Source organism: Carcharodon carcharias, chromosome 16 (assembly GCF_017639515.1).
Source record: "Carcharodon carcharias isolate sCarCar2 chromosome 16, sCarCar2.pri, whole genome shotgun sequence".
Taxonomy (NCBI): domain Eukaryota; kingdom Metazoa; phylum Chordata; class Chondrichthyes; order Lamniformes; family Lamnidae; genus Carcharodon; species Carcharodon carcharias.
This window is the reverse complement of record NC_054482.1, coordinates 47,521,942-47,535,909: the sequence shown is the minus strand read 5'-3', so window position 1 is coordinate 47,535,909 and position 13,968 is coordinate 47,521,942. Positions and strand designations below refer to the sequence as shown.

General features: G+C 41.4%; 1 protein-coding gene across 3 annotated transcripts in view; it reads right to left on the bottom strand.

Moving 5' to 3' along the window:
- smg7 (SMG7 nonsense mediated mRNA decay factor) overlaps positions 1-13,968 on the bottom strand; it is a 162,112-nt gene that overhangs the window by 7,452 nt on the left and 140,692 nt on the right. For 2 of the 3 annotated variants that reach the window (XM_041208038.1, XM_041208039.1), the window contains exons 19-21: positions 13,153-13,302; positions 2,570-2,656; positions 493-652 (exon numbers count right to left, since the gene is read on the bottom strand). In XM_041208038.1, the coding sequence (XP_041063972.1) occupies positions 493-652; positions 2,570-2,656; positions 13,153-13,302 (397 nt within the window). The remainder of the gene's footprint in view (positions 1-492; positions 653-2,569; positions 2,657-13,152; positions 13,303-13,968) is intronic. The other variant, XM_041208041.1, reaches the window with a different exon arrangement.

Genomic DNA, 13,968 nt, shown 5'->3' with positions numbered 1-13,968 from the left:
AAAAAAAATGCCTGTCATCCCATCAGTGTGGGCCAAGGGGTTGGATTTGAATCTATGTCCCAGAGGTGGAACTCACTGTCATCCAAGTTTTTTACTGGTGTTTTGGGGTTTTTTAAAATATATGATATTAGTTTTCTATGAAAAAATACAAATTAGTGCCCTTAATTATTTTACGATATGAGTGGTTACCTGAGTCATAAATGCTGGGACGAAAAAGAAACAAAATTCACTCTCTATTCTTGCAGTCCAACTTGCTGAAAACAATTTGTTGTACAAAATAGTTCCATAATAAAACTTGATATTATCTTGACCAAGATGTTTGTAAAGTTGCTTAGAAGATGCCAATAAAATTAGAGGTACACTAGCATCCATTCATACTGAAAACAGGACTTCACTCACAGCTGCTCAATCATGAAAGGAACTTTTTCCATGGCGGAATGTCTTGTTATAAAGTGTTCTTAGTAAGTAAAGACTGTGTTTAAAAGGACTAACCTGAGCTGGCAGGAAGAGATGGGGACCAAGGGTTTCCATCAAATAGTGAGTAGCAGGAGGCCTCATGGAATGCATGCGGTAGTGCATTCTCTGATTTCCCACTTGGTGCTAGATTCTTGCCATAAACCTCACTGAAAATGCTATTATTCTGAGAGTTCTCCTGAAAGCAACAGGGAGGATGTAATAAGACAGTTAGAAATGGCACACTGGTAGCAGTAGTACATTTAAGTTAAAACATCATTCCACTGCTACGTTTTGTAACTATCACAAGATCTACCTATATTTCCTTCAAGCAAAACATCAAACAGGATAGTAAATGGCAGCTGCACACATGGTCTAACCCAGGCTTGTCCAATGTACGCCCCTCAATGCAGCCCCCGGAGCCACTTTTCAAAATGCTGGTCAAAGAAGTACGTTTGAATGGAAGATTCAGCATGGTGAGCCTATGAGCAGCACATGTGGGAGAGAAACAGCCTGTGATTGGAGGAGCAGCTCACATCAGGCAGAGGGGCCAGGGAGTGGGGCCCAGGTGTTATGAACAGGGCCCAGGCGGGCGTGTGGGGTGACTGCGAGCATAAGGGCAATGTGTGTCTGTAAGTCTAGCTCACTCCCAGTATCAGGGTTCTCTTTAACCCTCATCTCCACGCACCATCAGCTCTGCAAGTCCTTTCTTTTCATGCCTCGGTTTTTGTTTTGAAATTCATGTTTAATATTGTGCCAAACTTTATTTTTCCAAAATTTGCTCATCAGCCCCTGGAGAGAGAAACATTTTGAAATGTGGCCCTCCATACGAATAGGTTGGACAAGCCCAGTCTAACCATTCATTACTAGATGTCAGCAAGACCTAAAGGTAGCATTACAGGTTTTAAGCATGGTGTTTTAGGCACTTTACGAGGTGCTACAAGGTGGGAGAAAAGGAATTTGGTAGTAGATGAGACAACAACCATCTGCTTTTAGAGACATTTCATTCAAAATGGTCCGATAACTTCGATTTTTTAAAAAATCCTAAAAAATCCACTAGCTTCTGTCTGTAAATGTGATTAAAATTTGGATATCCCCCAGCAATTTCAACTTGTAGTAATGAAAGTTGCTACTTTGCTATCAGCACAAGTTGAAACTAGCATCTTTATGTACAGTGTGAATCAGTTAATGTGCCAATTTTTTATCATTTTTTTTAAAGGCAGCATAACTCAGTGACCAAAGGGTGCTCTAAAGTAACAAATTCTGAATGTTAAAACAACAAACATGCATTTTAATAGCGTCTGTCACCCCTTAGTGCTTTCAAAAATACTTCACAGCCAATGAATTACTTTTAAGAGTGGTCACTTGTTTTGTAGGTAAACTCAGCAGTCAACATGAACAGCAAGTCTCAAATATAGCAAATAAGAAAATGACTAGCTAAGGTTTTTGATGGTGTTGAACACTAAACAGGACACCAAGACACTTAACCATCCTTCTGAAAAATAATGCTACAGGGCCTTCCCATCCACTTAAATTGGGCATTGGTTCGACATTTCATCCAAACAGCACTTCACAACAATACAATAACCACTTAGATTACATATTAAAAGTCTTGGAGTAAAGCTTGACCTTTCTGATCCAGAAATGAGCGTGCTTGCAACTGACTTTGTAATACAATGTTTGCGCCCTTGCAGTCTCAATTCCTACGTCTGTCTACAGAGGCCAAGTATCAATAGCATAAATGAAAACTAAAAACTGAACTTAAACAATGAACTAAGGATGTTGAGCAAAGATTACAGTATACATCTCTGACAAAAAGAATGAAGAGCTGTCAAATTAAAAAAACTGAACCACTCCTGGAACATAGGAAACAAAAAAAGGGGGCAGAGAACTGGCCTTAGTTCAATCAGCTTTTTAATCTCGGATTCACTGCATGTGACTACATGCAGTGCCTTGCAGAACCAATACAACAATGTCTGAAAGATTATTTCCTTAACATATATTAATAAATACAATTAATTATAAAATTAAATGTACTCCTGCTGCTTTTTACGTTAAAATGATTAGAAATCATCAATAGAATTATAAACATAACCACAATGAAACTAAAACTTACCTGATTGAGTGAAAAAGGCGGCAAAGACAGTAAGGAAGGAGAGGTAATTAGCTCAGAAGGTCTCTCAAGTCGAGATCTGTTTGGCATCTACGTGAAACAGAACAGGAAAAGCAATTTAAATACATTACAAAATTAAATGCAGTAAAAAGTCTGTCATATCTACTGATCCATATTAATTTAGTACAGTACAACTTACAGTACATTCATATAATAGAATGAACATGGTCATATCAGGCCTCTAACATTTGCTGATATTTTCATTAGCTCTTCCGTGTGAGCAGTGGTCTAGAAAACAATTAATATATTAGACAAGCTGAATTTTTTAAATTCACTCATGGGATGAACGCGTTGCTGGTATGGCCAGCACTTATTTGTCCTCGAGGTGGTGGTGGTGAGCCACCTTCTTGAACCGCTGCAGTCCATCTGGTCCAGGTTCCCCCCTAGTGCTTTTAGCAAAGAATTTCCATGTTTTTGACCCAACAGTAAAGGAATGGCGATACAGTTCTAAGTCAAGATGGTGTGTAGCTGGGATGGGAGAGAACTTGCAGGTGGTGCTACTGTGCATCTATTGCCCTTGTCCTTCTAGGTGGCAGAGGTCTTAGGTTTGGAAGGTTCTGTCGAGGAGCCATGACAAGCTACTGCAATGCAGCAACACTAGTGCTACTGCATCAGTGGCGCAGGGAGTGAATGTTCAAGATGGTGGATGGGCACCGATCAAGTGAGCTGCTTTGTCCTGGATGGTGACAATCTTCTTGAATGCTGCTGGAACTGCACTCATCCAGGCAAGTGGAGAGTATTCCTGAGTTGTGCCTTGCAGATAGTTGACAGGCTTTCGGGTGAGTTACTTGCCACATAACTCTTAGCCTCTGATCTGCTCTTGTAGCCACAGAATTTATATGGCTGGTCCAGTTAAGTTTCTGGTCAATGACAACTACAGGATGTTGATGGTGGGGGATTTCCACAATAGTAATGCTGTTGAACATCAAGGGGAGAGGCTTAGATTCTCTCTTGTTGGAGATGGTCATTGCCTGGTACTTGTGTGGTGCGAATGGCACTCACCACTTATCAGCCAACTCTGAATGTTGTCTATATCTTACTACATATGGGCACAGACTGCCTCATTATCTAAGAAATTGCAAATAGTACTAAATATTTTGCTGTTGATTCTGCATACCCCCATTTCTGACCTTATGTTGGTGGGAGGGTCAATGATGAAGTAGCTGAAGATGTTTGGACCTAGGACACTACATGGAGGAATTCGCAGAAATGTTCTGGAGCCAGGATGCTGGGCCTCCAACAACCACAACTACATTCCTTTGTACTAAACATGCCTCCAGCCAATATACCATTTGACTTCCATTGACTTCAATTTTTCTAGTGCTCCATGATGTCAAGGGCAGTAACTCTGGCCTCACACTTCACACACATTCAATACTAAAACGTAAAACAATACAATAATACGATACTGCTGTCAAAGGAACAACAAAACCAACAGTAGCAACAACGAGAGATTATAGGATTTATTAAGTCAGTCAGTTTAATATGCAACTGAGACATCCTGCTCCATTCCAGTTCCCCCCCATATTAAGTAGTCACTGTCAGTTTATGTACTTTTTTATTCATTTAAGGGATGTGGGCTTCACTGGCTAGGTCAGCATTTATTGCGCATCCATAGTTGCTCTTGAGGTGGTGGTGGTGTAGGTACACCCACAGTGCTGTTAGGGAGTGTCCCAGGGTTTTGACCCAGTGATAGTGAAGGAACGGCGATATATTTCCAAGTCAGGATGGTAGGTGGTTTGGAGGGGAACTTCCAAGAGGTGGTGTTCCCATATATGCCTGCTGCCCTTATCCTTCTAAGTGGTAGTGGTAGTGCAATGTGCTGTCTAAGGAGGCTTGATGGGTTCTTGCAGAGCATCTTGTAGATGGTGCATACTGCTGCCGCTGTGCATCGGTGATGGAGGGAGTGAATGTTTATGGATGGGGTGCTTAACAAGCGGGCTTTGTCCTGGATGGTGTCAACCTTGAGTGTTGCTGGAGCCGCGTTCATCCAGGCAAGTGGAGAGCATTCCATAACACTCCTGACTTGTACTTTGTAGATGGACAGGTTTTGGGGGAGTCAGGAGGTGAATTACTCACTATAGGATTCCTTGCCTCTGATTTGCTCTTGTAGCCACAGGATTTATGTGGCTAGTCCAGTTCAGTTTCTGGCCAATGTTAACCCCCAGGATGTTGATAGTGGGGGATTCAGCAATGGTAATGTCATTGAACATCAAGGGGCAATAGCTGGATTCTCTCTTGCTGGAGATGGTCATTGCCTGACACTTGTGTGGCGTGAGTGTTACTTGCCACTTGTCAGCCCAAGCCTGGATATTGTCCAGGTCTTGCTGCATTTGGACATGGACTGTTTCAGTATCTGAGTCATTGCAAATGGTGCTGAACATTGTGCAATCATCAGTGAACATCCCCAGTTCTGACCTTATGATGGAAGAAAGGTCATTGATGAATCAGCTGAAGATGGTTGGGCCTAGGACACTACCCTGAGGAGCTCGTGCAGTGATGTCCCGGAACTGAGATGATTGACCCCCAACAACCATAAACATCTTCCTCTGTGCTCAGTATGACTCTAGCCAGTGCAGATTTTGCCCCCGTTTTCCAGTGACCCCAGTTTTGCAAGGGCTCCTTGATGCCACACTTGGTCAAATGCTGCCTTGATGTCAAAGGCAGTCACTCTCACCTCACCTCCGGAGTTTAGCTTTTTTATTTATGTTTGAGCCAAGGCTGTTATAAGGTCAACTGCCGAGTGACTTTGGCAGAAATCAAATTGAGCATCAGTGAGCAGGTTATTGCTAAGCAAGTGCTGCTTGATAGCACTGTTGATGAGGACCATCCATCACTTTACTGATGGAGAGTAGACTAATGGGGTGGTAATTGTCCGGGCTGGATTCATCTCGTTTTGTGTGTGCAGGGCATACCTGGGCAATTTTCCACATTACCAAGTAGACGTCAGTGTGGTGGCTGTACTGGAGCGGCTTAGCAAGTTCTGGAGCACAAGTCTTCAGTGCTATTGCTGGAATATTATCAGCCTCATAGCCTTTGCAGTATCCAGTGGCTTCAGCTGTTTCTTGATATCACTTGGAGTAAATCGAATTGGATGATGACTGGCATCTGTGACGCTGAGGGCTTCCAAAGGCCAACATGGATCATCCACTCGGCACTTCTGGCTGAAGATCGTCGCAAATGCTTCAGCCTTATCATTTGCACATGTGCTGGGCTCCCCCATCATTGAAAGGATGGGGAATTTTCTGGAGCAGCCTCCTCCAGTGAATTGTTCAATTGTTTTTCACCATTCATGACTAGATGTGGCAGGACTGCAGAGCTTAGATCTGATCTGCTGGTTGTGGAATCGCTTAGCTCTCTCTATTACATGCTGCTTAGGAATACTTGTGTGCCAAACAGCATGTGTTGTAGTTTCACCAGGTTGATACCTCATTTTTAGGTATGCTTGGTGCTGCTCGAGGCATGCCCTCCTGCACTCTTCATTGAACAAAGTTTGATCCCCTGGCTTGGTGGTAATGGTATAGTGGGGGATATACTGGGCCATGAGGTTGTAGATTGTGGTTGTGTACAATTCTGCTGCTGATGGCCCACAGCGCCTCATCAATGCCCAGTCTTGCTAGATCTGTTCAAAATCTATCCCATTTAGCACAGTGGTTGGGCCACATGGCACAATGGAGGGGATCCTCAATGTGAAGACAGGACCTTGTCTCCACAAGGACTGTGCGGTGGTCACTCCTGTTGATACTGTCATGGACAGATGCATCTATGACAGGGCAAGGTCAAGTATGCTTTTCCCTCATGTTGGTTCCTTCACCAGTCTAGCAGCTATGTCCTTTAGGACTTAGCCAGCTAGGCCTGCAGCAGTGTTACCACGCCACATTTGGTGATGGACACAAGTTCCAAAGTACATTTTGTGCCCTTGCCACCCTCAGTGCTTCTTCCAATTGGTGCTCAACATGGAGGGGCACTGATTCATCAGTTGAAGGGGGAAACAGTAGTGGTTGTCAGCAGAATTTTCCTTGCCCATGTTTGACTTGATGCCATGAGACTTCATGTGATCCGGAGTCACTGCTGAGGAGTTCCAGGGCAACTCCCTCCTGACTGCATACCGTTGAGCCACCACCTCTGGTTGGTGTGCAGCCAGTAGGACAGGACATATCCATCGATGGCGGTGGTGGTGTCTAGGACATTATCCGTAAGGTATGATTCTGTGAGTATGACCATGTCAGACTGTTGCTTGACTAGTCTGAGACAACTCTCCCAATTTTGGCACAAGCCCCCAGATGTTAGTAAGGACAACTCTGCAGGGTCAACAGGGCTGAGTTTGCTGTTGTCATTTCCGGTACCTAGGTTGATGCCGAGTGGTCCGTCTGGTCTCATTCCTTTTAGACTTTTTAGCGATTTGATACAACTGAGTGGCTTGCTAGGCCATTTCAGAATCAACCAAAAAACTCTAGTTAAACTGTAACAAGTAGTAATCTGAAATGTCAAATACTTCTCTCCACAGTTGCTGTCTGACCTGAGTATTTCTTGCATTTTCTATCTTTTTTTCAAATTTCTTGCCTGTGCAGTATTTTGCTTTTATCAACTGCATGGTACCCCATGTAAACTTACAATAGCCTAAGCCTACGATAGCTATTATCTAAAGTAAATAAAATGACTAGAAAAATAAGGCGCATCACTGAATAATAAATACAATATCTGTACTAACTTTCTTTCTGACATGTCCATCACAAAAATCGCAAAGTAAACAGTGCAGACAAATAACTAGACTTCCTGCACTAAAGGTTGATGAGATTCAAACAAAGCAAGATTTTTGGATGCGCTCGGTTTTCGGATTTACAGATAAAGGACACTTGACCTGTACGAGCAATTAGGCCCTTATCCACTACTATTAGTAATGCTAAGTTTTCACATCATGCACTTGGATTTAGGATTACAATATAAGTTTAAACAGCAGTATTTGACAAGAAAAATTATTACATTGGGTTCCAGTACCTGCATTCACAGGAATCATGCAGATGATGCACCAAATCTGTTCCTCACATATTGATAGGATTAGTGAAGAGACTTGTGTTTTCACCTAGTCTTCACAAGTGAGCAGGAACAGATAATAGAGACAGGGATAGCAACAGTGGAGATACAGAAACTGTAACCCAAGGGTGTCCGATGATGAGGAAAACTACGGGGCAGCAGAAGTGGGTGATGTACTGACAGGCTTTCAAAGTAGAATTCACACAGTTGGAGAGATTGGAGGAATCCACCTCAAAACATGAAAGGTCACAAGCCAATGAGATGATATGATTTTCCATGGATGATGTGCAGGCACCACGAACTGTCATTCACTATGCAAATGAGCTCATGTATGCTTTCAACATAAAGACTACTCTGGATGCCAACATGTCTGCCACCTTAAATAAACTGTCAGATACCTCAGCCTTGGCTTCACAGGGCTGCACTGATCTGCACCAACACCCTCTCCAGCATGCTTGTTACAATGAAGTGTGCTGAACCATGTGAAGGATGACGGCAAAAGAATACTGGTAATTGGATTAGGTAGGTAGGTCAGGTGTTTCTCATGTGTCGGTGCAGACTCGATGGGCCGAAGGGCCTCTTCTGCACTGTGATTCTGAAACTCCACTGAAAGCATTTCCACTTGTCATCCACAGGCCACCTTGTCAATCAGTAGCCCATATGCTGCCTCATCTCTCAATGGCTGAGCCTGTACCCATACAGGTGAAACACTCCATGATGGAGCACTCGAAGACTCCAAAATGCAGATTACATTAGCCAAGAACATCTCAGCAGTCAGAACAGGGATTTGAGCAGCCTGCTTTTATCTCCACTGAAGCCATACAGGTTGCACCACATAGCAGTAGCAGAAAAAGGAAGATCAAGGCTAATGCACAAGGGCATCTGATAAAATGGTGTTGATAAGCTGTTTTTAGTTCAGATCACATAAATGTTATTCTTTTTCAAAACTTTTCCACCTTGTCCATTTTTGGACACTTAATGGCAAGTGGCCTTTTATCTTGTTTGCTGATGATCGCAAGTACATGAATTCCTGGGACCGCTGGTGGGTGGGGGGTTGGAAAGAGATGTTCAAACCGTGGCTGGTTGCAAGACTTCCGTTTATCACTGGTGCTAGGATAGGGAGGCGAAATAGTGGTCATTACATTTTCAGCTGACATGGTCCCATTGGTACCACCTAAGGGAACCTGACATTAGTAAAGGCATCCCAGGCAGCAATGAGAGTAGCTGGGGGGTGCAATGCCGTCTCCACCACTGAATCATCCAAGGAGGATCTGAGCTCTTTGCCACCTTCCTACTACAGATCTTGGCCTCACTGTTACATTGTGTTGTGCATTGCACAGCAAACCACAACCATTCTGGAAACTGTGGGTGGTGCATTCTGAAGCCTGCTGACCTGTCCAGAAACCTAAATCACACCTTTGATGGCATGTCTAATTACATATTTGATGGTGATATGACATTCATTGGAGCACTGTTGGGCTTCAGTGGTCAGGTTTCTGAAGGTGGCATGAGCCAAGTTTGCAGCTAGTATTCCTTAAGTCTGCTTCCAGGTGCGAAGAGATCAAGGAGCTTGGGCAGGATGAAAGCATTTTGATAGCTGTCTGGGAATCTTGCGCACAGCTGCATAAACACTTTTTTTGCAGCTGAACACCAGCTACATGATGGAATGGAAATCCTTGCAGTTGACAAATAATTGTGGTTTTCTAGTGAGTCCAGATTTCCACCCTTGTGCAGTCAATGGCGCTCTGCACCTGTGGGAAGCTGGCCATATCTGGAAAGCCAGTGCTGGCTCATTTTGATTGGTATTGGCAGCAAAGTTGTCATAATTGCCAGCCAAACAAACAACCTGTCACCTGCTTCGACTAGGAAGAGCCTTGGAAAGATCCAGAGGATAAAAGGTTGAGGGATGTGATGACTTGTAACACGTGACCACCAGGTCCAGCAGGCACTGGCCCTTATAGGAGGTTGTAGATATCTGTCACCATCTGACCTGACACTTTGAGGTCTTTGAGACACTGATGTTCAGACACGTCAAAGAAACTGATCTGTAACAAAAAGTCGGTAGCACCTCCTGCGAGCTGCACCCCTCTGCTGTGCAGTTACAGGTCTGTGAGCAGCAGGCTTCTGCAGATGCTGTTGTTGATCAACATCTGAGGTTTAATCTAAGGCAGAAGCAGCAGCAACCACCCTGAAGCATTAGAGCAAATTTCCGAAGGGTAGAAATTTACCTCTAAATTGTACAAAATAACATGTCAGTAAAAGTACTGTGCAATGATCCTTTCCCAACAACTAGTATGATAGCATTTCTGAGTACTGAATATTTATTGGCATCGTTGCCCAGAATTGGCTCAGTCCCCTCAATTGCTGCTGTGTACTTGTCTTACTTTCACAGGTGAGTTTTAAGAATCCCAGGAAACCCATGAATCTGATGTTTAACTGAAAATAGTGAGTCAATATCACTTTAACTGGGCAGCTTAACGCACTCCAGTCAATTGTGGAAGTTGGGAGGTCTGAGCTCTCACTGTTAATTTAGCTAGTTATAAGCCCCCTAACTTTCACCCAAACCCATGTGCTCTTCAAGCTTAAAATTCAAAGTGCCTACCACCAAAATCAGCAGTTAACAATGTTTTAAAAAATCAAATATAAAATAACAATATTATGCATTTAGGGCTACAATATAAATCCATCGGCAGAACTGCATAAACCGTAATGACTTATTTCCATTTACCCACAAAAACAGACCTCATGGTCCAATGACTAACAAGGTTGGCTAACTATCACATCACTGAACTGGGGATGAGAGGGATTGGAGGAAGTAATGAGTTCCATGCTTCAAAGTTAAAAATCAAGTAAAAACAGCATTTCTAAGAATTCCAAGTATGAATTCTATATTTAAAAGGAAGACATATGGCAGAGGGATCTGGAACTTCTCACTACATTTAATTTTAGGCCCAGTCAGATAAATGCAATGTATTTCTAATGCAGTATAAATAGAGAGCAATGAAAGAACCTGGAAACTGAAAGCAGTCCAGCGTCAACTGATCAAAAAAAAACAGACTGGATTTCAACATAGCATGGATTTTCTTCCAAAGGCAGCATTTTCACTGTTATATTCGCACATATATACATAGCTTTCAGCTTTTGCAACCAGGAAATGTCATGCAGGTTATGCCTCAATTAAGGCAATAGGAATTATAATGACCAGAACCACATTTTTGCATTATAATAAAATCTACATTTCTATCCATTATGGCTTCTTTCATCGAAAAATTGTGTAAACTGTCCTGATTCTACAGACGGGATAAATTTGGCTTATTGTTGATTACTTCATGTTACATGTACAACAATTATTTTGATAGCTAGCAGGTTTCCCGTGGCACTTTACCAAGTTCAATAGATTATTTTATGAAAGGGCATTTAAGCCATCAGGGAATAACACCAGAGCCACTGATTCACAGTAACTTGAGACCAATGGAGGCTCTGTTTGCTTTAAATTCAAATCAAAATGTGCAAAGGTATTGCCAATATAATTTCAGAAATTTGTACAGCATTTATAATGGTACAGCAACAAAAGTTATAATGGGTGGGTATTCAGTAAGTGTTATTTCCTTCTCTCACTGAAAAGTTTAAGTAAATTTTACCTGAAAATGGTTTTTGAAATGTACCTTCTAGCTTTTCATCAAATAACTTTGAAAAACAAACAAATCAAATTTGTTGGAGACAGAGAAAAAGTCTACTGATGCATCCAGGAAATTAGGCAGTGCACATGTTTAAACCAATTGGAGGGAGGGTAGGGAGAGCGACACAAGGAGAGAGAGAGAGAGAGGTGAGGGAAGAGGAGAGAGAGGGCAGCAGAGGAAAAAAGAGAGAGAAGGGTGGGGAGATAGGTGGATGTAGAGGTAAATCTGAGTGGGGAGGATGAGGTGGGGACTTTGATAACAATGGTAATACAAAAGGCATTTGCTAGTGAATTACTGCCACAAACTTCAACCCAACTGTCAGCAATCACAATTTTTAAATCTATTTATTTTACCTAATAAGCACTTTTTAAAGATATTTATTCAATTGAACAGGCCTTCGAGAGATAGTGGATGTAGTGGCACATGTGGGCTGAAGCTCAAGTTAACAATTGAAGTAGCCACATAGCATCCGACTAGTAATGTGCAGCAGGGTCGCAAGGTTGCATGTCAAGGAAGAGACATTTAAGAGGATAAATGCAAAACAAGCCCCCAAGATGGGATGATACAATGAAATAAGGGTTGGTGGGCATCCAGTGACATTGATGATCATTGCAAACAGCATGGGAAGTAAAAATTAAGGCCTGAAGGAAGAAAAGATTTAAAAAATTAAAATTAAACAATAATGCCTCAATGAAAGAGAGATTAGGAGGAAAGGTGGAAAAGAAACACTGATTTTTGGGGCAGTGGGGGGAGTCAGCAAAATTCAAATGAGCCAAACTGGGACAGATCAGAAATTCACTCTGCATGTCATCTAGTGGTGAAAGAGTGCAATTATACTGTGACAAAATTACATAGGTAAAATCTACTGTAAATGTGGGTAGAGGCATTTATAATAGCAAAAATTTATGCCAAAAGCACAATGAAAATATTAACAGGAAGCTGGGTTTTACAGACAGGTCATGCAATTTTCTTAGTATTATCTTTGTGCTGACACTCCTGCCATGTACAACAATTCAGATCTTAATTATATCTCAATTATGCTAAGTTTATTGAGTCATACTTTCTCGGCTTTTTATTGTCTGCCTTTCCATAATTGAACTTTTACCACTCAGCACTCTCTTCCATCATACTAATCTATGATTTTTTATTCCCCTCATTGTTCTATTCTATGCACACTTGCCACTGGCTCCAGCCAGCCCCTAATTCTGTTTCTCCCCTTACTATCTTTATGATGGCTTTTGTTTTTACTTTTCTTTTGTTTTTCTTTCTCTCTCTTTCAACATTCACATCTTTTCTTTTTACTGCCACAGACTTGGAACTCCAAAAAATTTTCTTCTGGACAGCTCTCCTTTGCTGCCAGCAATAGCAATGAATATGCTGCCATGATTGGGATGTTACATATCCATGATAATGATTAATCTGAGTTCCCTGATCATTAGACCTGTTTTAACCAGTGTTTTTAACAAATTTATTATTAAAACAATTCTTTCAAAATGTTAATGCTAAAAGACGTGAAGTTGCAATAAAATTAATCGGTGTGTAGGGTGACTTGTACCAAGATAATCAGAATTCTGAGATATATAACAGCACCTCAAAAAGAAAACACAAATCACTCAAGTTTATGCTCCAATAAGTCACTTGCCTGGAACATTGCCTTTAAACAAAGAACACAATGGAGCAAGCAGCATACAGTAATTTACTGACACTGCTGCTTGAATAGCTACTATACAGCAAACTACGTTTTGTTTTATGCACTTATCAAGAATGGAAATGTAAGACAGAAAACAGAAGATCAAAGTAGTAAGTACATACAAAGAAACCTCGCCCCGAAGTACTGCAAAGAGGGCTAGCCAAGGCCTGGTAGAAATCATGGGGTTTGGAAAAAGCCAGCTCTTCCTCCTCCTCAAAGTCAGCAATACTTTTTAACAGATCAGGAGGCAACAGAGGTGAGCTCTTGGCATCCTACAGACAGAAGAGGAACAGAGGAAGAAAGTATACTCAGAGAGAGAAAACAAAAATAAACGAAGTCTTAGAGCCGGCCTCAGAACCAGAAATACTGAAAATGTGTTCATCAATAAAAATTCTTGACAAAATGTAATTTATCCTATGGCTGGAAATTTCCTTGGGGGGATGGGAATTGCTTAGAAACAATGAAGCTGAAGTTAATAAGTGAAAACCAGGCATGATTTTAAATGGTTTAAAGCACAGTGCTAACAAATGGTTCATTGTAGAAAATAAAGTAACTCTTATCATATAGCATACACTGATAGTAAATCTTTTCAGTTAAGTGTATCACTTAATTTATATGAATTCAAGTTTGAGGAACCCACAATATAATTTTTTTTTTTTAAAAACTCACCCGTCCTTTTAAGTACACATTTACAAACTACCTTATCTCATTCCACATTTAAATAGTTCTACTTTTACAATGAAACAATATTAAGAGGCAGTGTGATGTTTTGAACAGGATTGTTGCAAAGATGACATCCAAACCACTGACCAGGACTAATTAATATACTTAACTACGTTAGTGAATAGCTAATATAAAGAACTGCAATATACAAACAGAACATTTAATGAGATTTAGAAGCTGTTGAAATGTCAAAATTATCTGAAATTGCACAAAAC